The sequence below is a fragment of the Falco punctatus genome (assembly GCF_963210335.1).
Source record: "Falco punctatus genome assembly, chromosome: 9".
Taxonomy (NCBI): domain Eukaryota; kingdom Metazoa; phylum Chordata; class Aves; order Falconiformes; family Falconidae; genus Falco; species Falco punctatus.
In genome coordinates this window covers 8,333,993-8,360,412 of record NC_137589.1, presented here as the reverse complement: position 1 = coordinate 8,360,412, position 26,420 = coordinate 8,333,993, and the positions used below count along the sequence as shown (strand labels likewise).

The 26,420-nt window shown below is 38.2% G+C and overlaps 1 protein-coding gene across 1 annotated transcript in view; it reads left to right on the top strand.

Moving 5' to 3' along the window:
• The window catches only part of KCNMA1 (potassium calcium-activated channel subfamily M alpha 1), a 555,223-nt gene that overhangs the window by 516,582 nt on the left and 12,221 nt on the right, over positions 1-26,420 (top strand). The window contains exon 31 of the mRNA XM_080403227.1: positions 2,296-26,420. This exon is cut by the window's right edge and continues 12,221 nt beyond it. Coding sequence (XP_080259353.1) covers positions 2,296-2,381 — 86 coding nt within the window. The 3' untranslated portion in view covers positions 2,382-26,420. The remainder of the gene's footprint in view (positions 1-2,295) is intronic.

The window sequence follows — 26,420 nt, the reverse complement described above, 5'->3', positions numbered from 1 at the left end:
TGCACAGCCTACAGCATGGGTTAGCCAGTGTCAGAGGTCAGAAATGTGAGTTGTCTTTAAAGAAACAAACAAACAATAAATAAATGAGTCAAAGATAAACGCACCTTAAAATGCACACACTGTCCTTGTAGGCAAATCCACGTATTTTCTGAATTGAGTAGCAAACCAAGCTGCTGTGAAGCCCCTCCTGGTGGTGATTAGTCACGTAAAGAAGAAAGCCAGCAAACTGCAGTTCTTAAAAAGAAAGAATTTTCTGTTTATATTCCAGTGCTGTTTGGAAATTACTATAGAACGATAAATCTCTAAGTATGAAAAATATTTCTTTTGCTTTCATAGCATATACAAACACACATGCATCCAACATAGCGGCAGGAACACCATTTGTTTAGGTTTCATTAAGATGTGTAGTTAAAAGCCTTATTAAAAGGGTCCATTTCTCATTCAGTGATTAAATTTATTGCTTAAGGGTTAAGTAATGCTTCAGAGGAAAAATGAGGCTTAGGAATGTTGTCATATTTTACCAGCTTTTCCAATGGAAACATTTCCTGTAATGACTACTTGGGTGGAGGGTGGATACTTCAGCATAGCACAGGTTTTTGCAGTGTTTTATATAATAAATAGACAATCAAACACAATAAGCAGCTCTCTCACACACACAAATCTCACACAGAAAAAAACCCAACAAACCAAAAATGAAACTTCCTTGGGGAAAAAGAAAGGCCAATTATTTTTAACAGTTGGGTTTGTTTTTTTCCAATTATCATTGCTATTCCAGAACCATGATAAAGACGACTTAGTTAAAAAGATAAATAAAGAAAAGGAAAGACATTGAAAAGAAAAAAAGTTTTAAGAAGCCATTTTTCAGTTTAAGTGTTTGGATGGTGAAAAGGAAAGGTTCTTCCACTGCCATTAGTGCTGTACTGCCATTTGAATAGTGTATATAATATAAATTATTGACTGTGTTGGTGCCCTCTGTTTTGTGTGCCAATGGTCTTGCAACTTATTGATTGTAGGCATATTTGAGCAGCCTAACTTGAAAATCAGTACTGTGAATCAGATTTTCCTCCTAGGCCGTGATTATGGGCTAGGGGACTGCAATGTGTCCATGAAACTGGGCCACACAGTGGAGAATTTCACTGAGGTGCAAAGAGGCTGTGTAAATTTTAATACAGTGCACTACAAACTGCAGCGATTATCCAGATTTGATGCTTTGTTAGAGTTTTTTTTCCAATTATTTTTCTTAAAGTTGTCATGGGTAGAAGACAGCGGAATGATTGGCACTCACCTAGTGACACAATTTAGTTCTTTGTTAACCTTTTCTCCACTTTCTAGACCAGCTGTCAGCCGTAGTACCGAGGCAGCACCAAGATATATTGAGGGCTATTTTTTTGTTGTTTAATACTCTTAGTCAACTTACTCAACTTATTTATGCAATAATTTTAATGAAGTCCTCAGTTTTCATTCTGCCTGTGCTTAATTTACACCTGTTGTGTTAATTCATGTCTATGACCACAGGTCCTTTTGTCCCTCTCCCAGAAGTCCAGTTTCACCCACGTTACTGTATAAAAGTTGGAATCAGCTCTTTTTTTCTCTTTCTATGCATAGACCCCCCTCTGTCTGAAATAGCTCCCACTTATGCTCTGAAATGTGGGTGGAGCAGATTTTTCCAAAGTTGTCATGACCGTTACTGTGTTATCAGTCACCAAGAATTTTTTGTGGTAATTGTTTTTTTTCTTAAAATGACCTACAATTATATTATAAAGAGACTGTCTTGGCTTTCCTTTTGATTTTTTACTTTCTTTATTTCATTTTTTTTTGCCTGAGTTGGCTTGCCTTCTATCCTGATTTTTTCATACCTGTTTCATCTTTTTTCATACCTGTTTCATCAGGAATAAGTACCAAAGCAGGCGTTGTAACAGAGGTCTTTTCTGGGCATTTCCACAGGGTGGTAAGGAGGTTTTTTCCTCACTCAGAATGAAGTATTACCATACAAGTCCTTCTTTATTTCCAGTACTTCTCATCATATTGCTGAAAACTAATTGAAAGATTTCCCTACAGACCTGCTGGGAAACACCACTGAACTGCGCCGTCTCCAAGGAAATAAAAAATTCCTTGGAATTCTCCATACGTACTTGCCCTCCTGTGCCTTTTGTCCTAGCTAACTGTCACTGAGCAGACTGAGCCTGAGACAAGAAGCTATGCTTAAAAGCATAAAGTAAAGATCTTAAATTGTTTTATCTTTGGTTTAGTTTATTTAGCGAGCCCTGATAACCTGAACCCTCTGTTTTCTCACAGAAATGGCACATGAGGAATTACTGGAAGTTTCTCCCACCTGCCCTGGCAACATGGTTCATCTCTTACTCATAGCGAATGTTGTCTAAGGCCAAAGCAATAATTTGCCTCTGTTTGATGTTTGTACTCAGGCTTTCTAATTTAACCTTCATGCATTCCCCACACTGACAGGGTATCACTATAACATTTGTTAGGTTCCAGCCGGATTGTGAGGGGCACGTTTCAATGTCAGCTCTCATACCATTTGTGGGACAGCGGTGGTTTTCCATCTGCTGTTAACATCCTGTGTAAACGCCGTGTAGTAAACCCAAAGGGAAGAATCTCTGCCTTCCCACACCCATGCTTTCTACCTATAATAGAATGATTTTCCTGTTTGTTTTTGTATGTAAAAAACATATATATTTGCACTTTTTAATACTGAAAAGCTTTTACTTATACGGACAATGCCAAAAATCCAATTTTACTTTTTCTATAAATTTTCAGCATGAAGTTCTCTGGTTAATGACTATCTTAAAATGCCCTACAGTTTTAATGCACAAAAATTGCTTTCCAAGAAGAGAAATAATCAACAGGACTGCCATTTTTTCCTCATTAAAATTCATAACATTCTGGCTAAACCTGTGCAACAAATGCAAAATCTCTTGTCTTCAGAGACACTGTAACAACATGTAAAAAGCATTTTGAATTTTGTACACAAAAATTTGCATTTGGTACTCTCAAGTACCCTCAAATACAGAAACTAAGGAGTAAGACCCTGATCTGAAACTTTGGGAAGGTTAGAGAACTTCATTCTGTCCTTTAAGGGCAGAATTCAGACTACTGATGGACTCCTTACAGAGTCTGGCTTTTTTGCATCACCATTTGACCAGACTTTAGCAGCTTCTGTGCTAGTTTGTTCTTTTTTATATTTATGCATGCAAAGACCCACTCTTGTAAAAAAAATATGGAGATTTAACGAGCCGTCATCCTTTTAACTGTGAGTTCATTTTCCCTGTAGGTCAGGAATTTCTGTACAAACTGCACATCAGAGGTGGCTTCATGAAACTGTCTCTCTGTGTCTTCACCCTTATTTATGCTCACTGCCTTTCTACTGTTTCTTCAAGCATTAAATGTTGAGTTTTGTTCACAGGAGTAACCATCAGTAGCTGCTGAAACAAGTATATTTTTCTCAATTTCAGGTTCTGTATTACATTGATATTAAAAACACACTAGATGTAAGTTCTTCACTTCACAGTAGTAAGCATAGAAATGTTTTTCTCCTCAAGATGACTTTGTAAGAAGAAATACTTCTAAAACTTCTGCCCTGTAATCATTCAAGGACCTTCACTAAAAAGTGCTTTTAGAAAGTGCAAAGATATAATAGCCCCAAGACGAATCTGCCCTACAGTTCCATTTTCTGCCATACAAACGTTTGGGAGCTTATCATTGAAGCCACATTAGTCTTGATTTAAGGTCTTTTGACACATTATTACAGCACACTGCCATCACTTCACACCTGCCATTCTGTCAGTCAGAAGAGAGGGAGGGGAAACAATTTTGATGTCAATCAACAAATCCTTTGGGAGGTGTAACCTGTTAAGACATATTACCCTTTGCCCATTGCGATTTACAGGCTTTGAATTTAAAGGACATATGCCAGAAATAATTAAAGACTAATCTTCATTGTACTTACTTATGAATGAAGGCATTTAGCACCACCAGCACATTTATATTGTCTGGAAGAAGAAAGAGGAGCGGAGTGTGGTACTACTACTCTTTCCATTTCTATTAATTAATTGTTTTGGCTGGATGTTAAAATCCTCTCCCCTCACAAAGCAAATATTTAGAAAAGTAGCCATAACTATTACACTTGTATTAATGTCCTAGCAAAGTACAGATGATTCCAGCAGGATGAAAGGCCTGTAACATTGTTTATGAATCAAGATTTTATTTTAAAAATAAAAATAAAGACATGAAATTATTTAACAAAACCCAATCTAGCAAAATAGAAAAAAAATAATATCTGTCCTGTACGTTTTAGTGGCTACAAAAAACAACCTCAACCTGGAGAACCACAACTTACATGCGCATGGCTTTGGATGACCTTGCAACTATTCTGTTGTAATTTACTCAGAGGCATCAAAGGAACGATGCCAACCTCAAAATCTGACTATAGGACCTAAGTCTTGAGCTGAAGGAAACTTTCCACCCCCACCAAGCTAGGTTTATCAGAATGACACAGAAGAAAAGCATTTACACAGCCTACTTGTTCACAATTCATCTCTGGAAGGAAGATCTTGTCCTTAGACTGACCTTAGAGCTACAAGCTAAAGAAAATAGCTACAAAACGAGAATAGCTATGGAGTAAATAAAACAACAGGCAGGGACTATATAGTGCAGAGAGAACTAGAATAAAAAAAATTAATTATATTGTAAATTTTTTTACACTGTTGCACCGTATCACTCTACATACAGCTTGTTTGGTCTAAAATTGGACAGAACTGTGGAAAGTCCGATTTGCAGTTGCCAATGCATACTACCAGATCAGTACTGGGAAGAACAGTTTTGGTAGCTAATATGAAAAAAAAACTTTAGGCACATTGTTCAACAGGTAAAACCTACATCATTAACTCATCATCATGGAAATATGACAAGAGATATTCTTTTCCTCTAAAGAAACATGCTTTTTTCCACATCTTCTTCCTGCCTTACCTCTCTTATTATACACACACACAGACACACACACGTGCACTGGAAGAGACAAGGTAGAGTTAGGGAGAAGAAAGCAATTGATCTCGACTGTACCACAGACCTTTAGGGACTAATACATCACTCTCCTAGAGAAGCAAATACAATGTGGCATGCTGTACTGATAGATAGTGTGGGTATCAAGATCACTCAGGTGCTTAGGAGACTCGTAGTACCCTCAATTTGTATTCACAAATCATTTTCATCAGGAGGGTAGCTATTCACAAAAGCATCATGCACACATTGGTTTATTAATTTGATCTGAGGGAATGGAAGGGCTAAATTATTTTTAGCTGATGATAGTGACAAAGGTGTGCACTGGTAGCTGTTGATTTTCCATTTCCCAGACTGTGGAAATCATCTTACATATGAAAGACTCTGCCTTCTCAGCTTTCGTAACTCTGAGGAGGGTGGGAAGTTGAAAGACAAGGAAGCAGGAATTAAAGGCAGATTTTGATTTACTATTTTACACAGAGGAAGGGAGAAAACATCTGCCTCCCCTCCCTTTTAAAGATGCCATCTGTCTGACTGGGTACTCTTTGCCTCTTCGCATTTTCATGGTACCTGAGCACCTCCGGCTGTTACATTTCCCCCCACCCACACTCCTTCCCACTCTCTCGGAGGTGGCTCGGACATGACCATGCCAGCCAGCCCTTTTTCAGCTTGCTATGGCACTTGTTAACTTCACATGCAAGTATCAGCGACTGTCCCTTGACTGTAAGCTATAGTGGAAGTGAAAAATCGTACACCAGTTTTTACACAAGAAGCCAACACTTTCCAGGACAGGCCAGATTTGTTGCTTTCAGAAAACATCAGCACTCACAGCCATGCATAAACCAGAAGCTGAATAACTATATCTAATACAAGAGCAAAATACTATAAGAATACTGTAAGCAGTGTCTTGTCTTGTATTTTGTGGTAATAATAACATAAAGCAGCTGTGTGTTTCCTGCTGGCAGGTGATGGCCCATCCTGCCTTTACTTTCATAGGTGAAAAGCAACACTGGCAGTGGAGTGAACTTGGTAGAAAATGTGATTTGAATCAGTGTCTTAGCTTGAAGCTGGTCAGAATAGAACCTTGTCAGCCTGGAAGACTGTCGAATAAGCTGTGACATTTAATCAACTGTTTGACTACAGGCTCACCTCTGGTGTCTGTGGTGAAGTGAACATGATTCCCCTCACCTTGCTTCACATCACACATCACTTTTCAGTGCACTGCCGTAGAGAGCTGGGTTATAGCCCTCCCCCCCCCCCCCCCCCCCCCCTCCCGAAGAGGAACACAGTAACAGAGGTCAGCTACAGTCATGAATTTTATGAAAGGTTTGCTGGGAAACCACATTAAATGGCAACATCAGTCCATACATCAGCTCTGCGGTGCTCTTATTCCAAGACTCTGCAGCTGAGTGATTTGCAATGTACTTGCGTTTCTTGGCCATCATTTTCAAGCATTGTCATTTGCCTTGGTATCAGACACTTCAGCTGCACCAGAATCCACCCAGCTATTCATGATAAATTTCCTTCAAGAAAAAAAAAAAAAGAAATCTTCACCAGAAACACATTTCCAGGATCTCCAAACTCTAATCTTAGGAAGCCTTGGATATAAAACCAGGCACAGACACCTCAATATACAACAGGAACTGGAGAGGAAAAGCTGAGAACAAAATTACTATCCCAGGATTCAGAAATGAAGCAGGACAAATTCCTTGTATCTACTGTTTGGACTAAACTATCCTTCATTTAGAGCAGCCTAGCAAAATCAGGCAAAACAAACACTCGTACCTGCGAACACTGATCAGCCAAAATTCTCCATCATTGTCCCAACCCAGAGAAGCATATATTTTAGACAAAGAAGCCAACACTGTCTGTCTAGTATTACTATTTCCAGTGTATAAACCTGCAGATCAGAGGGCCACTACAGTAACATCCATGCACACATAAAACTGAAGGTCAGATCTAGCACCGCTGACCCTATGTTCAACTGTTGCTGTAATCATAATGTTGCCATTTATAATACAAAGGCATTATAGATAATTGAATAATTAATATGACTGAGGTCAACAGGATGCTATTAAAGCATAAGATGAGGTCTAGATCATATGGCAAATATAATGCTTTTTTGTTAAGTTTCTGAAGGAAAATCAACACTAGTGATTTTTTTTCCTCCAGAGAATATTTTTTTCTAACAATAATGTTGCCTCTATTCCCACCATGATGCCATATATTTTCTCCTGTGTTGAATCATATTATTGATACTGGATGCCAGTAGAAGTTTTAGAATTGTAAAATATTCAGTTGCAGAGGTAATGTCATGTCAACCACATCAGAGATCCAGAGACTTGTCCAGAGACAAGTTTACTGGTCAATATACAAATGTGCTAAAACAACAGGGCCTCAGTCCCTTCAGAGAAAGGGGTTCCTCAGAAAGTAACAATAAACACTCAAAATTATAAGAAGTTGTGATAACATTTCCACATCCACATTGTGGAAAGAGTCTATATTACCATAAATAAACTTAATGAAAGTCTAACAAAAGTAGTACTCCTAATGGCATGTCTCAAAGTGCAAGAAATTAGGCTGGAATCTTTATGGAGAACTTTTGTGCATCCTGGAAATTGTCTTTACTGGCATATTCAAGAGGGTTCTCCATAAAATTTTCTATGTATCTTACCAACAAAAGCCATTATTGTAACTGCAGACACTGATCTATTGAATGCCCATGTTTATTTTAGACTTGTCGGTCCCTCATGCTGCAATACAACAAGCATCACATTTCTTTCATCTGTTCAGAAAGCCATTTTTTCACCCCCAATCTTATGTTTATTTAAGTTTGTACAGACTAAGATGCATCTATCTCCTCAGGACATGAGACAATCCAGAACTTCAGCTGAAATCTCAGTTGGTAAAAATATATTTTTAGAGGCTAGAAAGATGAACTTACTGCAAGGCTACATTACAGAAGAGTCACATGTGTTGAAACACCAACATACAGAAGGAAATGTGTTAGCTGGTTATTGCCACCCTGAACAAGTGGAAAGCACATAGAAGACAGATTGACCTACGAGACACTCAAAGCATAGAGAAATAGTAGAGGGAGGAGCACCGTATGCAAATCAAAAGTCTCAACAAGGGAAGGCGTTAATTACTTCCACAACTCAGGAAGCCTGTTCCCAAAGTGGCTTCATAAACTTAGGTTTTAAAGGTCAGATGTCTTGCAACAACAGCAATAATTATATATGGATTCACAGCCCTCCTAATTGTGCTTACAGGTCCTTAGGCCAGAAGTCTGCGTCTGCAACTCAAAGGACACAGAGCTGTCGATGTGATAGCATCATGGTGTCTGGCCCAGTATTTAGGAAAGAGCTGAACTTTGCTCCCTTATTCTGGAGAGAAAGAGGAGAAACGCACCCAATAGCTATGGATCCTTAATAGCTGGGAGAAGCAGTTGGAAGGGTTTTCTCGGTCTTCCTGCTTCCACATATACAATTTCTATTGCAGAATTTCCAATGATCAGTACAAGTGCCTACAACATCACATTTCCACTACTCTGAATCAATCAATGCTGCTTTACCAGAAGGACTTAGGTGGTCCATTATCTCCGCCTTGTCAGGTAGGCACTCTGTATCCATGACAGGGAGAAACTGCACTATTGAACTTAACTCCTCTTAAGTGTGATGGTTATCAAACCCTACTTCTAGTAGACCCATTTGCAGACTGGGTTTACTGACTCACCTTACTTTAGTTCCTGAATCTCCACTGTATCTCACTGACTTGGTATTCAGTCTACAGAATGTCTTCTCACTAGGACCAAGGAGACCATGTGTGATTTAGTGCAGTTCATTGACTCAGTATTTAGAAAGTCAAAATGCTCACAGAAGTACAGTAATAGATAAGATAGCAAGAACAGAGAGCTACGACCTTACAATAAACACTTTTTGTTGTTTTTTTTTTTTTTTACCTGATCTCTCACCTATTTGTTCTAAGTGAAATAGCCCTACTCCGGGAGTAGGAGTTCAAAATGCCAACCAAGGACACCAAGGCAGTTGAATGAACGGGTTGATAAGATGGAAGCCTCACAGTAAGCCTCCTTCCCATTTATACTTTAAGAAACATTGTATAAAGAGTAACTGATTGCCTCAAATCTTATCTGTGTCCTAGTGGTGGATCAAGAAATATCAAGAAAGGGTCAGTTGACCTCTTGACACCTCTGGTAAAGATTAATAGCAGGTGCATACATGAGACAATTGAATCTGTGTTCTTTGAGCCAAAACCAAAGGAGCTTGTTCAGGAAATTTCAGTGCATTATAACATTTCTCAGGTGTTAAACTGTAAGCCTGAATCCCTTCCAGGTCATACTAAAACCCAGTGGTTGTTTGATGATGCCTGACAGGCACTCAAAACATGAATTCTTAATGTCAGTTAAACGCTGAAGGTAGAAGAGTCCTCATTAGAATATGGCCACCAGACTAAATACTTCCTGTGGTACTTGTTAGCTGTTACTACACGGCAAGGAATGCCCCCCCCCCAAAAAAAAAAAAAACAAAACAAAACAAAAAACCAAAACCAAAACAGGCTTGGGAAGAAAGGCAGAGTTCTATTTTTCACTCATTCTCAGCTCTCTACTTGGCAAAGAGAACAAACTGATAGGGCATCTACAGAAAAAAAAATAAAAAACAACCAAAACCAGCTGCTGAACAACTGCCTGGTTTCTCTTTACATTACAGCTGCATAGCATACAGAGCTAGAGAAATGCAATCTCCAGCACTGCTGCTGTGATCTTCTTTACAAAAGTAAAAGTAAATGTGCACGTCTGTAAATTTCAGCAGTACAAAAAGTTTAAGAGTGCTGTCACCTTCTTCATTGTATATATAGCTTGGTAAATAAGGAAGAGAGAGAGTGCTCTTGGCAAAACCATTGGGCATTCTGTGCTCAGCTTTACCTCCTGAAATAAAATACAACTCTAAGTTTTCCACATTGGTTGTTTGATGTATGGCTGTGTTCTACCTCATCATTCTACTATGATTCAACAAACATTAGAGAGAAATTCTTCTGTTTAAATCCTTTACCACAACAGAAGTAAATATCTTACTTTTAGAAAACACATTTCTTAAAGATAAAATACAATTCTACAATACTCTTTCAGATAGATTTGCCATAAGTCAGATACCCTTGTTCAAATAATGGACTACGAACCTAATTTATCTTGTGCCTTCAAGAAGTACAGAACTTGCTCTTATTAAGGTACTCCATTATGAGAGTCTGTGACTGATACAATGAATTGTTTTTCAGCTGTGCAGTTGTTGCTGTTATAAGTCTCCTGGTTGAATGAAAAGGCAATTAAGGAGGAAAGTATTTAACAACAGAGCAAAACAAAATGATGCAGTTTTAAGGACAGATCATGATTACAATGACATTTAAACTATCATTCAGCCAAAATAAAATAACAATATAGAGCTGCGTGGGGCTCTGGAAAGGGTGATGGGAACAAACCTATTAACTTAGGAGGAAAAAACCCCACTTCATGCTGTAAAAACACTTTTGAATCAAGAACATTTGTTTTTCACTTCCCTTTTGCTTCTCCCTAAATTACAAGTGCAAATAGGAGCAAATAGAAGATCCTTATTCAGCCAACCTGATCAAATCTGTAGGTGGACAACTCGCATCCCTAGATGCAATTTTCTAATCTTCTTCCAAAGACAAGCTTTCTTCTAAATTCCAGAGTTTAAAATGTATCATTCAGTTTTTGGGGCAACTACTTCAGTGCATAATAAATTTAGAAAAACTAGCTGAGTTGTTCTACTACTGAGAGGATATAACTCAGTCATACATGAGGTAACAGTCCTTGTGCTATGCACAAATATAATGCATATTATGAAAGTACTGCTCAGTTCACTGTAGTGTGAAACAGGTAAGTGAAAGGAAATAAAAGCAAAGCTGTGAAAGGCACTAATAATAGCTGTTCCTGTTAGAGCTGGACTACAGTTACACAATGTAGGTTCCCTGAGGTGTAGATATCTGAGGTTTTATTTAGTTTTTCCCCAAAGCATCGCAAAAGTATGCCTAATTGTTGCTCTTCAGCACGTTGTTTCAGTAAAGTACTTGCAAGAATTGATGTATCTGATACTACCTGTAGTATTAAGATGCCAATTCTGGCTCTTACTCTGTTTACTTGTTGACTCATATTTGACATGTAAACATTGTTTGCTCATTTAATTTTATGTTAGTGCCAGAAATTGGAGCCAACCAGGTCCAAGTAGGTCAAAATTTCTGATTATTCAAAAGTGATGTCCAGGTGCAACTTGCATTCTTCTCTGCATTAGTTTGTGCTGCCTTTAATGACACTGCTTAATAGCTTTCCCAGAGCCTTACAGAAGGGCTTTTTGAAAAAGGCAGCAAAACTGGAGCTTGTAAATTTTGCTTCTAATTCCGCTAAAGACAATAAATACCAATTCAATAAATGATAGAGTTGTGTCTGAAACTTTCTTTCCTTTCTTCAGCACCATTATCGTTATGAAAGCCAGCTACAGCACACTCACTGAATTCACATGTTCTTCCAAAACAATAACAGAAATGGAAATTAATGAACAAATCTCACCAGCTGCCCTTACAGGGCATATCTCTTGTGAATAATTTTTCTAGACTTTAATGTAAAGTCTAGAAAAGTCTCTCTTGCCCTTTTCATCCTTTCTGACCCCAAAGTTCCACTCAAGTTGTGAAGTTGGCCTGTTGTTCACACTGAGTAGGATTCCTATAGCACAGCTCTTAATGACCAACAGGCTTTCAGGTTTATCAAAGTGTGTACGTTAGTTTTAAAAAAACATCTTGCAAAAAGTTTAACTCGTAACACCATTGGCAAGAGTTTCACTCCATAGATTCTTAACCTGAATTGCTACAGAGCAAGCAAAACGGGAAATTAATTGTGATTGCAAAAGCACCAGGGGAGCAATTCACATCTGACATGAATCAACTTCCACTGCAAGCATGAGAGTATCTCTATGAACACTGGGTATGGTATTTCATATGAGTAAAAAAACTTTAAAAAGTATTTTCCTACATAAGATAAATCATTTAAGAGTTGGGGGATTAGTATGAAAAGGAACCACGTAGTTTTAGTCAGAAAAAAAATGTCTACTTTTTTGTGGGATTTTTTTTTTTAAAGAAGCTACAGATCAAAAAGGCAAGGGACAAGCTGAAATTTTATTTACCCTTATTAACAAAAGGATACATTTAAAATGAGTTTTCTAATTATGCAGGGATATAACACACTGATGTAGTGGTTGTTAAATCTCACAAATTAAAAGGCAAAAGCTGAACTGCAACCCAGAGTTTTTAGAGCAGTCTCAGAGCTTGGAGAATTCATAAACCAAGTAAACCTTCTGACATAACTATAAAATGTGGTATAAACCCTAGGAAAAAATAGCCATCTTGAAAGGGTAACAGCACTTTTATGAGAATTTCAACTGCACCATGGCAACATCAACCCGTCAAAGCAAATGAAGGGCAGTAAAAGTAAAATTAAAAATGATGAAGGGGACACCAGCTTGCTAACAGCTTTCCAAGCTGTAAAGCTTTCAAATGTTATCTCTTCATTGGTTTGTTCAATCACACATGCCGGTTACCAAGCTTTATCATATTATGTATCTCTCCTATCACTGCAGGCTGCCAGGTTTTGATGGACCTATGCATAAAAAAATATATATATATTTTTTTTCCCTCTTGGTGTACACCCCTTCTTCTTTGCCCTTATTGGTTCTTCCATACTGGTGCCAATGGTGACACCTCTTGGTATTAACTAAAGCTACAAAACCGATGAGAATCAGTTCAAAGGACTCTTAGCTACTTCAGCTTCCCATTTCTCTCTCCTCCTTGCTCCACTCACATGTCCCAGATCTGTCCCCACTGCTTTCAAACCCCAAACTAAGTGTGGCTGCTCTCACAGGCATCCATATGTCACAGCACTGACTGCTTAGATATCCTCTCCTTAAATGTTCTAGCAACTGTATGAGCAAATGGCAATTTAGTAATTTGCGACTCATTCATTGTATTGGAGTCAATTTGTGGAATTGTATTCAATTCCTTGAAGCATTCTGAGACACAGTTTTTATGTAAGACTCCAGTGCAAGTGCAGAATCCCATGTATTGTATGCATCTAGTCTGAACCTCACTCCTCCCATATAGGCCTCGGTAAACAACTAAAAAACTAGTCCCTGTGATTGATTTCATAGCATCACACGATAAATATTTCTGCATTAAAGAGCCACAGCTTCCTGACTGGGCCTCTACTCCTGCAACTCCCCTCATTTTTTATTAGCTGCGACATGATTTGTGTTTTAATAACTTTCTCATTTTAAAAAGGCATTAAATCAGACCATAAACATTGCATGTATGTTTCATTGTCGTTAAAAAGATCTTATACTGCTAAAGGAGGTGTGTTAAAAGAGAACATCATAAAGTTATGAGTAGAAGTCTTTTTGCCATTAAAATCAGTCATTAAAGGACTGCTACCTTCCAAAATAGAGGATTATGAAAATGTAGATTTCTCAAACTGTCCATGTGACAAATCCCTCTTTTAGGGCAGAAAGTCCTTGGACTCTTTCATATTTAACCTGTCATTAATGGGAAGCTCTATTTCAAGCCCCAAACAGATTTTCTTTAACAATGTCACAACTAAATAAGAACAATATAAGATCTTTTCATTTTCTTAGTTTCTGTTGGGAGAGAATATTTTTGATGTTTTCTCCAGCCATGCAGATCAGTATGACAACCATGGAAGGCTATGAATGACTGCAAAAGGAAAAACTGCATGTTTGCACAACTCCATCAAACCCAATAAGGCAAAAATGGTCTTTTTTCTTGACGGTCCTACAAGGTGATAATCTAGGAGCCACAAGAAATTATATTAATTGTAGACATATAAGAAAAGAATGTAAAGTAGGACTGAAAGTTTAGAGTAGGGCACCTGCCTCAGGCAGAACTTTGTCAAACTGGATTTTATTATATAAGATTTGCCTCAGTGAAGCATTGCTTTTTTCCAGTGTGAATTAAAAAAAAGGAAATTACCATCTCTAAAATAGCTGATATCTTATGCCTATGCAGGCTGGCTGTTGTTTGTCAATGTTTTGGATCCACCATCGCTAAGCCGAAGAAGACAACCAGGTGGGCCAAGACCTGCACCTTCATGATCTTTCTGCCTCAGCAAGAACCTGAGAGCACCCTTTCGTGTCACCCTTGCTACTGTTCTGAATATGCCCTATCAGTTAGTGCAAACAAGCCTGATGTACAACTAAAGAACGGTCCCAGAGACCTGAAATGCAATTTCCTTTAACAGGTTACTGAAGTTAATAGAGGTTTGTTTATATCGGTGTATTTGGATCAGAAAAGTAAGGAAAACCTATTGTAATCTCTATAATTAATCTAGAGGTAAAATTTCCAGCTATCAGTACACACACTCAGCATAGTACTTCTTGATGGTGACTTATTTTCCAGCAAGGGTATTTAATGAATGTTAATGAATGCTTAATGAATTCAATGAGTGTTTGCAACTGCTGCAAAATACGTTCAGGAATCTGTTTCTTTCTGGTTCTCTATTGACTTCAAATTAGATAAAATTCAACCACTTTTTTTACAGAAACTTACTACAAAACTGTCAGAATCCACAAGCATTAGTGTTTTAATACGTGCTTTGACTAAAAAAATATTTTTTAAATTAATAGCTTAGAGATTAAATTGTCTTGATGAGTAAAAAAAGGATGTTTGTTCATTAACTTTAGTAAAACAGATCTGCTCTTTTGCAAGTCTCTCTAAAATCTACAGAAGTGAAATTTATTTCCAAATTTGGAGAAGTCAAGCCTGTTTATAGGCTTTTCTGTATAAATGTTTATCTTGCTGAACAACAAAATGCAATCCTCGCACAGATCACCAGCTTCTTTTTCTGGACTGTCACTTGGCATAAGCGCTGTTTGCCTGGGTAGTCATCAGTCTTCTAGTGAACAGTTCCTAAGGTTGAACTCAGCCAAAATTCACACAACAGGCTTAATGCAGTTTGGACTGATCAGTTTGATGAAACTCATCAATGATGATGACTTTACAGAAGTCTTTGTTTACCTTGCATATGCAATGTCTGGGGTCATACAAATAAAGAAGACTGAAGGTAACAGATTATTCAAGTAAACATGGGAGAAATGTCAATGGATGCTGAACCTGAAGAAAAGGATATTGATGGAAAGCTCTGTTGAGCTTATTGCCTATTCATTACACCTGATATTCAACATAGACATCCCACTGAGCATGGAAATAAGGGTTGACTTTTTCTGTTAGGGATCTTGCAAAGACTCCCACAGCTGCTTTGTCAATCAGTTTGTGGCTGAGACAGCCACGCGAACTATCTGAAAGGCTGGGATTTATAGGTTTCCAACCCATGCTACATCCAAGGGATAGGCACAGAGGAAGCTTGTAGCACTTGGTTAGCATCCAGGCTTCTGCAGCTGCGCTGGTATCACAGATGAGATGTAAAGCTACATCTGCTGACCTTCAGCCTCAGGAAGCACTTGATTCAGTTTTGGCTCAGCTAATTTTGTGTGACCAGGACCCATAAAATCTAGCACAAAATCTGTGGCAGTCTCTGGACTCAGTGTCCTGCCGATTTTGTCTGGCCCATTCTTTGTGTTCATGGTACTGAAGTTCATGAAGCGTAGGCTTTGAGCCAGGAAAGCTTTAACATCTATTTTAGCAGTTGTAACCCATCAAGGAAACGTTCCTGGTTGCCTGAAGGTAAGATGGAGGTTCTTTGGGGTCATTGCCAAAGGACTTCTTATACTTTTCTTGTAAAATTTAAAACCTGGAATTAATTCAGCTGTCAGTGTCTATTTTTTCGTTGGTCTCAATCTGCTGTTGCAGGAGCCATGTGAGTATTCCTACTGCCATTCTGGAGATACTACTTATTAGACCTTCATTCTAACTCTTTCAGTACAGTGTATCTGTTTCAGAGTCCTGAGCCCCTGATAGAGTTGGAGCTCCCACTGCATCAGCCCCTGGTGAGACAGTATCCAGGCTGTCTAAATGCATGAATGGGACAGATTTAGATGTCCAGAAATTGTATTTCCTTTCTCTCTAAATACAGAACCTCTTCTCCTAGACATCAGTGGCAACAAAATAAATATTAACTTAAACTCAGAAGAAGCATCAATTATTGGTTCAGATGCACTTTTGGGGACCTTACGGCTCAAGTATTTCCTTATCAATGGCACCAGTAAAACTGATACAAACAATTACACATTTAGAAATGTGGGGAAAAAAAAATAATAATCACAATCTTATTCTGTATTCAGTGAAGACTTATTATTCATGACTTCACACTCTGAACAATAAACTAATTACAGTGAACTCCATTCAGGGATCTTTGTCACTGCAGGTGTTGGCATATACTTTCTAGCAATTACAGTAAGGAACCCACAGGAGTCCTCAAATAGCAATAACATCTGGTAGCACAATAGTGGTAGATTGCTATCCGTGAGCTTACTTGCATAAGCTTTCAACTTTTAAATCACAACTAACTGAAAATTAAAAAGAAAAAAATGCAGGTTTTATCATTATTATGTCAAAGTATTATCCTTATTATGTCATTATCCTTATTATTATCATCTCATTGGATTTATGAGGGGATATTGATAAATGTAAACATAAACAGCCGGCATATTGAGTACCCGTGGCTTCGAAATTCAAGATTTTATTAAGAAAAAACGCCTTGATTAAAAAATCTTTAAAGACTTTTAAGTAACAACAAAAAAAATGCATGAAAAACCAAACCTCCACCTACCCAGACTCCAAACACCCAGCTAGGTATACCCAAGGAAAAAAAGCCTGCTGATAACAGCTTTTGCTTTCCAAAATGCTTAACTGTCTTTTGTTATTTTAAGTATTTTGGAAATAATTTTTCAACTCTTCTGGACAGGAAGAACTACTCAAATTAGAATTGTCGCTTTTATTCCACAGCCTGGCCCACAGTATTACAGTAAAAGCTTTTGAAGATAGGTCTGTATCGAATTGTAGGAATTGATATTTGAAGGGGAAAAATACATTCCATATAAAGTTTTTTCCAATATTAAATATACGTACTTAGAGCCCAGCTAAAAAAGTTTACCAGCCTTGTAAATACATTTTCTCTTTCTATTCAAAAAGTATTTGCATAAAGACTTTGTGTATATTTTTGCTTTATGTTTATCTAACAAAATTTGCTTCTGATATTGAAACATAAAGCATCAACAATACCCTCGTTTCTATATATTAATCTTTTCTTTATCTTTGAAAGCCCTGTTGATTAATACGTGCTTCACTCTAAATTAGAAGAAATTTACAGGAATGACTGATAGAACTTTTTTCCTCCTAACTCATATACTGGTGGGCAGTGGAATGAGTCATTAGTGATAGCATTTTCTAGATTTGAGTGTCTTTACCTAGTATATCTGCCAACGGGAAAACTGACAGTGTGCCTGCTCTCATGTATGAAGAAAGGACAAAAAGGTTTGTGCTTGGATTTACAGACATAATTACATCACGCAGCTGGAAGCAGGATAGGAATCCCAGTATCAACAGAGAGGAACTTGGGACTCGGAAAGCAGGGAAAAGGACAAAACTGTTTTCTGACTTGGTATAGTCATATAGTAGAGCCACCTGCATGAATCTGAAGCAAAGAGAGAAGGTGACACATCAAAAAAGGAGAGAAAAATCGCTAAACGATAAGAAATTATCTCAGCTAAACTCTTGCACTATTCCTCAAATTTAGGGTATGCTTTCTATAATCACTAATAACCTTTTGGACTTGAGGGTGGTAACCATACTCTCAGAATCAGTTTCAATTACCGTTTGAGGCACACTATTTTGTGCTGTGCCAGAGCAAATCTAGAATCAGCAAGAAAAGAAATTGTCTCCAGGATATTCGTACTAGGCCTTTGAAGCAGATTTCTAACTTCTATGCTAGACCTCAAGAGATGAAGCGGGGTTTTTTTTTCCATTATGCTTTTAGGAATAAGGATCAATGATTTCCCTTCAATCAAACCCACAGCTCCGTTTGATTTCATTTTCTTATGGTTTTATTGTGTGATGCCTTGAGATGTTTGTTTGATAAAGTGCCCCATAAATGGGGATTTTTATAGTTATTGTCATTGCACTTCTTGGGTCCAAAACTATACATTGTTGTCGTACTAGCATTTTAGACGGTCTGATTTTTCATTGCTGAGGAGGATGGATCAGTCTTGTAGCTCTTGCTAGTGAGACCAATATATTTTGTAATTAATAGAGTAGTCTTTTGTAGAGCACTATGTTGGACTGGATGCCTAAGCAGAGAATTATTTCTCTTTATACACAGCTCCGCATTTAGTCCAATAATAATATCATATCTTTAAATAACAGAAATACAAAGCTTCCCAAGATCAGTTCAGTTTCTTTGCTTTTTAATACAGCAAACAGTCCATCTTATCCAAAAAACTGCTGGCTGAGACCTGAGAAAAAACAAACTCTTCTCAAATAAGCCAAAGTGCTTTGATGAAGGTCTTCATCAGAGATAAAGGTTAGATTTGGATTTCTAATATAAGCAAAGGATATGATGGAAGAGCTTCTGAAGACACCATTTGGTGCCTTTTTAAAATTAAACAGATTTCCATATCCTATCATCTTTATCCTCTTGTCTTTAATTCTCACTGCCCTCAGCCTTCAGTCCAAATTCCGTTAAACCACAAAACGCTGTTACAGTACAGTGCCAAAAGGAGGCTGAAGTAGCCCACTTGAAGTCAAATGTGTTAATATATAACCTGAAATAAATGGCTACACATGTTAGACAGTAGTCTGGGTCAAAATGTGTTGGGATGTGAATAGCATCGATAAGAAGTTCATCAAGCTTTAGTTGCTCAAAAAGACATAAATGATCAGGTAATATAATTTAGATCATCGTTCACATCAATGTTGAGTTTTACTTCACAGACTTGAATGTGATTGCAGTTACATGGGATAAGTCCACAGAAATTCAGTTTAAATTGATGAATAATAAAAGAGTTAAACCAAAGTAACAGAACAGAGTTTACTTATCTTTTCTTGTACGTGTATCCTAAATTAGATCTGCTTACTTGACTGATATAAATACATTTCAGCGCATTTTATTATTGTAGCTCAACTGGCTCTGAAATACCATAGTGACTGGAGTACAACCCTTTTTATTTCACACATAATCTATACTGTTTTGAAATATGTTCCCTATTTAGACTTTGGACTAGAGAATTGCTTCAACTGAGATATGGAAATTTCTGCCAATTCTCGACTTTTACTGCCAGGGTCAAAATACAGTTCCAACAAGACACTGTTATTCCCAGTTCCCAAGTCGAATTTGCAGAATTGGCATTTAAAGTAAATATAGTTTATTTTGCTTGCAAACTGAGCACAATTGATGCTGCAAAATAATAAATATGAAGACCCAAATGGCATATAATGGAGACATTTTCAATGCTATACTATGTATGCAGTGTGGGTGAGCTACAACAGAATGTGTTCTAACCACTGATGCACTAGGAAAAAATATGGATAACTATGGATTAAAATGATGGAAGTTTTGCACTCTTTTACTGAAGTGTCTTTTTTTATACTGGAAATAAAAGTAAGCCAACCAAGGGGACATACAACTTACGTACTAAATACAGTAAGAAGTTTGTGATTTTCTGCTTAGGTTCCTTTTTGCAAGAACAGATGGAGCTGTTTTCATTTTCCAGCCCTTTGATCCCTTGTGCACAAGCTATCATCATGCTAATAACTTTCACTTACTTGCAGTGCAATTCCTTGCACTTCTGAGCTTTTTTATTTTGGTTAATGCAGCCTTTCCAGATGCTGGCAGCTGTTGGAAAGGCAGGTGTGCCCAGGGCTTTGCTTTATGTTAGGGAAGTCAACATCTCATGCAAGGGAACTCTGACATCTCAGGAGAGATTGGCACAGTCTCTCAAATTGCCAGCATGCACATCCCACGGTGGGATCTCACATACCAGGGTCCCAAAGAAAAAGCAACTTGTTATGCTCAATAAAACCACTCTGCCCCATCAAACACATTAGTCTGTCTTTGCTAGTCAGCTCCTTACTGGTTTCCCAATCAAAAGCATGAAAAAAAAATAATCCATAATGCATCAACTGTTTGATGGGGAAGGGAAGATAGATGTCTCTGTATATTACACTGTGTTCAGTTGTCCCATTTAATCCTAAAATGCACTGAAACACAGCCAGTAAAACAGCCACTAGGGTCAAACTAGAGTCTCCAGGGAGGTTTAGCAAATCTGATTTTCACAAGTAGCTACTGTGAGCTAGATGCCTACAGATATCAACAATCTCCCTCAATAGCCTAATGACATCTCTTTCTATGAAAATATTTTTTCACCATATAATAGTTGTAATTTTCATTACATTTTCAACTGTTGCATTTACAATTCAGTATCAGTTCAACGTGGGCATTATAACTGTAGTTTATGATAACGCAGCATCCTGCGACAAGGAAATGAAATAATCTGAAAGTAACCATGTTTGCACTTTTAGTCATCTTTATCTTCCAGTTTATACATTCTAGAAATTGCTGTCATTAATAAAAAAAAAACCCTGTGTTTGCACCCTCTTGCTGTCATCCCTGAGCACAGTCCAGTAATATCAATGCACAACATTCTTGCTAGCTAGCAGCAAGACAATAGTAAAAAAATTTACTAGCAAAGTAGTGCAAAGCACTCAGCACCAACAAATAAAGGACACAGAGGAAAGAAGTCCTAATTAGCAAAAAATAACTCAGGAAAGAGATACTGAAATGCACTGTTCATTTAAACATTTTCCTTATTGTAATGAAACAAGATCCTTATGAGCACCCAGCGGTCACCACATCATTAATGCGATATGTCAAAGATAATTTGCAGAACTACCAATAACAACCCATTAATACATTCTCATCTTGTAAGAAGAACAGTAGGATCATAGAATCATTTAGGTTAGAAAAGACCTCTGAGATTATTAGGTCTGACCATTAACTCAGCTCTGCCAAGCCCACCACTAACCATGCCCCCAAGCACCACATCTACACATTTTTTAAATACCTCCAGGGCTGCTGATTCCACCGCCTCCCTGGGTGGCCTGTTCAGATGCTTGACCACCCTTTCGGTGAAGGCACTTTTTCCTAATAACCAACGTAAACCTCCCCTGGCACAGTCTGAGGCCATTCCCTCTTGTTCTGTTGATATCAGGATACCAGAGCTGGGCAAACCAGCCTGTGTCAGGGTTCCAGTACTATGTCAGTGTTTCTGCTAGCTTATGCCACCACCTCATTAAGTCTGTGCTTATGGGCATAGCTTGGCTTCCTTTAAGCTGTACTGTACTTTCAGAATCAGAATTGCACTGCTTTCAACTATTTGCATACGTTTCTGTTGTACTGAGTTTGAGGTACACAACTGTTCCAGACTATTTTTTTCCCCATTTCCTTTACTCCGAGATTACTACAAGCAGACATGTCCTTGCTCTATAACTTCTCCTTCCTCCCTATATCTCCAAGACAGCTTTCATGATGATCATCAAGTGTCTATGGTGAGGCATTCCATATGCAGTATCAAGCAAGTACACACTGTAAAAGTCGTCAGGATTGTCATATTAAAATAGTAGTAATAAACCAAATTACAACCATATCCTTCTTCACAGACAGGACAGAACTCAGTGCCGGACAGTAGGCAACTGTACGAGAAAGAAAGCACAGGATTTGGGAACATTATTGGCAGCATGACTTTTGTGAGCTGAAAAAACAAACTTAGTCATGGGTAAAAATGCATTATTATTTCTGTTGTTGTTGATCCTGGGAGCCCTGGTGACAGACCAGGTGTCTATAGCATGATATCATCTTCAGGAGTCAGAACATCAATTCCGTTTAAAGTTACAATATGTTTTTAGTATCCAGTATTACCGTTCATTTTAATTCTCAAACTTTTCTTCTGACCACATTTTTACAAAGGATCAGGGTAGCATGATCAGGTATTTAAACAAATGTCACCCTTCTGGTAATTAGAAGTTTCTGTTATTTGTAAGTATATTTTTTTCATTTATTTAAAATCATTATGGTGCATTTATGATTTAGCTTAGATTTTCTGTAATTATATTTGCTTCAAAGGATAATATAGATTACCTTCTGGGCAATGACAATAGACTATCCAGACTTTCATGATTCCAAGGTGGCGAAATACACTACTACGTTCACAGGGACATACGTTGACTGCACCCATAGTTTGCTAGCTCATGGGAAATTTTCAGCAGCCACAGGAGGACAAGGTAGAAGTTATAATCCACACCCTGATGGTGGTCCATGGAACTGGGGCAAGGATATACAGCATAATCCTGTGAAGGGAGTGGGCAGACAGTAAATAACACAGATACAGAAATCTATTCTTTTCGTAACTAGGTGTAAAAGGACTTTTTTTCCCCTATTTTTCCATCTCTGTATTGAAATCATTTGCCTTTCATGAATCCGTAACTATTCTCACACAGTTTCTATGTGGTACTCCTGCTCAGCTCAAAACCTGTCATTATAAATACTGTGATTACAAATGAGGGATTTTATTGATGATCAGATAGTACAAAATAAATTAAACAGAAATCATGGCCAACACTAACAAAAATATTACTTGTGTGAGATTGTGAGCTGAGCGATAAAACTGAACAGTGGTCATCTTGCTTGTGTAGCACACACCTGTCACACTAGAGTGAGACATTTAAAGAGAGAACCTGTACAGACTCAGCACACAGCTGGACCGGCTTTGCCTGAAAATCACATGGGAAGTCAGCTGAGGAGCAGGAGTCTCATTTAAAAGGAGCCAGCCCAGAAAGACACATGAAATACCTTTGAAGAAAAAAAGTGAGAAAGCCCCAACACCGCAAAGGTCGCATGGGAACTTTCGATACAGGGAAAAGGCTCCCCCCTGCACCTTGTCCTCTGTCAGCCCAGAAACAGCTCGCTTGCCTGCCAAAGCAGTTTCTCTTGTTTGATGACTTGGATTAGAAATCAATGAACTCTGACACAGCTTCCAAATGTACATAATATCAATCCTGCTGCAGTTTCAGAGCATCTTGAGTGCAACACCTAAAGACATGATTACTTCATTTTCTTATGTTTTGCCCTCTGCAGCCTATAAGCCAGAGGGAGACAAGGCTCGAGGAAGGCAGAGCTTTTCACTCGCCTCCCTTCTAACAGATTGCTGAAAAGAATTTCTGCTACGGAGAAGGAAGAGGCTTCCTGAGCTCCATGAGAGCAGTGGGCAAGGAGAGGCAGGATTTGTGCTCAGGAAGGGGAGGAGAGCATTGCCATGCTCCACAGCTTTAATCTAGAGGCACAGCCTCCCCCTCAGTGATGTCTGGTTGACACACAAATGGGTGTTAGCAAAGCACCTGTAAGAGACACATCACCCAAATTCCCCAAACCCTTCTCTTTAATAGTAACATAGTATGTTTGGGGGTGGGATATCCATACAGTCAAAGAGTCAAAAGGTAGCATGGATTACCAGCTGATGTTGCCCTGTTCATATTTATCACTTTTTAAAAAATAAATAAGGCTGAGTAGAGAGACTAATTGCAGAAGTCACACATGTGGGTGGGAAGACAAGGAGATGTACAGCCATATTAAACATATGAAACACCCTCACATGCAAACCCTGCAAGAGGGAGAAGCTGAAGCTCCAAACTTGCTGTGGATTTTCTACAATATTTGATAAGAGATATCTTTACAAAATATCCTAAAATAACTGAGAGGATTTCAGCTGGGGTTAACCCAAGATAGATCAGGCCCAGCATAATCAGAGTGTAAAATTAGTTTCCCTACAATCACGTACGGTCTCACTGAACTTTTATTTTGACTTATTTCCAAGAATGGGACACTTGTTTAATATGCAAGTGTCTGAGAGTCTTTGCATCGAAACTAGTAACTAAGCAATCAGCTTGTAATCAGACACAGTGTTGACAATGCAATCTTATGGCAGCGTGTAATTACACAGCATAAAGTCATGTGGAGTATTTCGCACTACACCTTGCAAACTGCTGCCATATTTTTTTCTCAAGCTGAATAAGACTCCAGAGATTCTAAACAATGCACTCAACCTGAAAACATGATTCTCACAGCTTTTTTTGTTGACATAAGTGAAATGCCCAGACAAAAAAAAAAAAAAAAAAAAAAAAAAAAAGAAAAAAATAGGTAGAATATACCTTCTCCACTCTCTTTTATTTAGGGTAGTATGAAGTGTCTTAAAGGAAGAGTTTGGAAACCAAGCCATATATCTGTATGTCCCCCCTGGGGCAGCTTCTCCAACCACTGCCAGCTGGAAGACCCACTCTCTGCACAGGCAAAATTTAGCAATTCATCATGTCAGAGAATAAGGAGAACTTCTCTGACTCTGGGGATCGATCTTAACACCCAAGGGGCACAAGGGCAGGATATAAAGTCTCTGAGTTACTGTTAATGTTGCCTTCTAGTAATAAAGGCCATCCATTCCATCCATTGTTGTTAAAATTCCCAACCTATTGTTTTTCCCTATGAGAAAGCACCCGCACTTTTGGGATGTCTGAAAAGTGACCTGATGCATTTGAATTACAAAAAAAACCCCACCACCCCACAACTAAGAAAATCACCATCAGGACCAAATATTTACAGGCTGTTTTTTTAAAAAAAAACAACCAAACAAACAACTTCACCATAATTTTAGAATAAATGTTTGTTGCACTTCTAATTTCTAGAGTGCTTTAGACAGACAGTTTAAATTGATGGCTTGTTAGTGAGGACTGGCCCCTTTGTGAGATGTTTTCAGAATGATTGATTTACAATAAAGTGGCTCCTGGTGGGTGCACGCAGGTGGAACTGATTCAGATCGATTCCACAGAAGCTGACTAATCAGCTGTTTAAACTGGCAGAGTGCTCAATGACAGAAACAGTCCAGCTATCATTTTCTATCTAAGATTACAAATTAACTTGTTCTGTTTATCCTGTATGCCATCAATATGGAGAGAAGCAGCCGAGAGGGAAGTGGGATTCCGGACTGATGGTATAAAGCCTTCCCTGCAGATGTGCTTTCAAACATTGACAATAAAGGCACAAGGGGAAATTTCATTACATATTAATGAAACCAGTGGAGAGCACCACCAAATGAGAACAACTCCTTTAATTAATTAACTGGAGTGGGAAGTCAACAATATTTTTAAAATGTAACCACAAAAGGATAAATCAATGCCAAAATGGCCAAGAGTAAATATGTACTGTTTCTTCTTCCCCCGTCCCACACACCCTATCAGTCTGTCCCTCTCCATACTTATTACATGCACACCAGAGGACTAGCATCTTTAGAGACTGCTATTTCCAGAAATGATTAATGCTAGGTAATCAACATCTCAGCCTCTACAGTCATATCCCCGAAAGTGTCATTTTTACAACAAGATGAAAAACTCCATGGGGAACACGATGTATGTGGGTAAGTGAAAGGTGTCAGAGAGAATGTGGGTAAGTGAAAGGAGAATAGATATTCCCTGCCTCAGAGCTGATAACAAGAGCAGGGACGCGAGGCGGGTGGGGGCTTAGCAAAATAATTCCAACCATCTCCTGTCCATAATGCTTCTTTCATACATCATCTCCGGCATTTGCAAAATCTGTGATTTCTTTTTTATCCTTCCTCCCCACCCTGCATAGACATACCCCCTATGCTGATAATACACTTAACACTGCAGAAAAATACCAAGTATGCCCCGGTGAAAAAGGGCAGTTCTCCTCTTGTTCACAGTAGGAGGTAGAGATGATGGTGCTGGCAAAGAAGTTTTTGCTAATCTACAAAACAAGTTCCCCTTCCCCAGATTTTTCAGGCTTACCTGGAAAAAGGAGACAAAAGTTTAGCTTCTCTGAACTTTTTCAGTCCTTATTCACTCTGCAGAGCTTGACTAACAGAACCATAATCGTTAGCAATTTTTGAGGGCCTTTATATGTGCCTATTAATGGTCTGAAACTCATCGCACCTGGGGTTAAAAACCAAGTAAAACCAATACCAAATTGATTCCAATTCAAAGCAGTCATTGAAAAGTGCTGCACTAACACCTGCACGTTTCTTTACCTTAAAGAAACGTGGCACATATATACAGCAGTTCTGTAAGCATTAAGATCATTGTCAATCTGACTTATTACTTGCATACATTTGAGGAGACCCCAAGATGTGCCCCAAATTGAAACTGTTACCTTATTGTAGCTTTTGAGATGTATAATGTACTGTCTTACTGGCATCTGCTTTCCTCTGGTATTGATAACAGAAATTAAAATACTAAGCAGATACTGACATTAAATTTGGTGGCCTAGAAGGTAAATATTTTGACAGGTGTACTGCTAAAGCTAT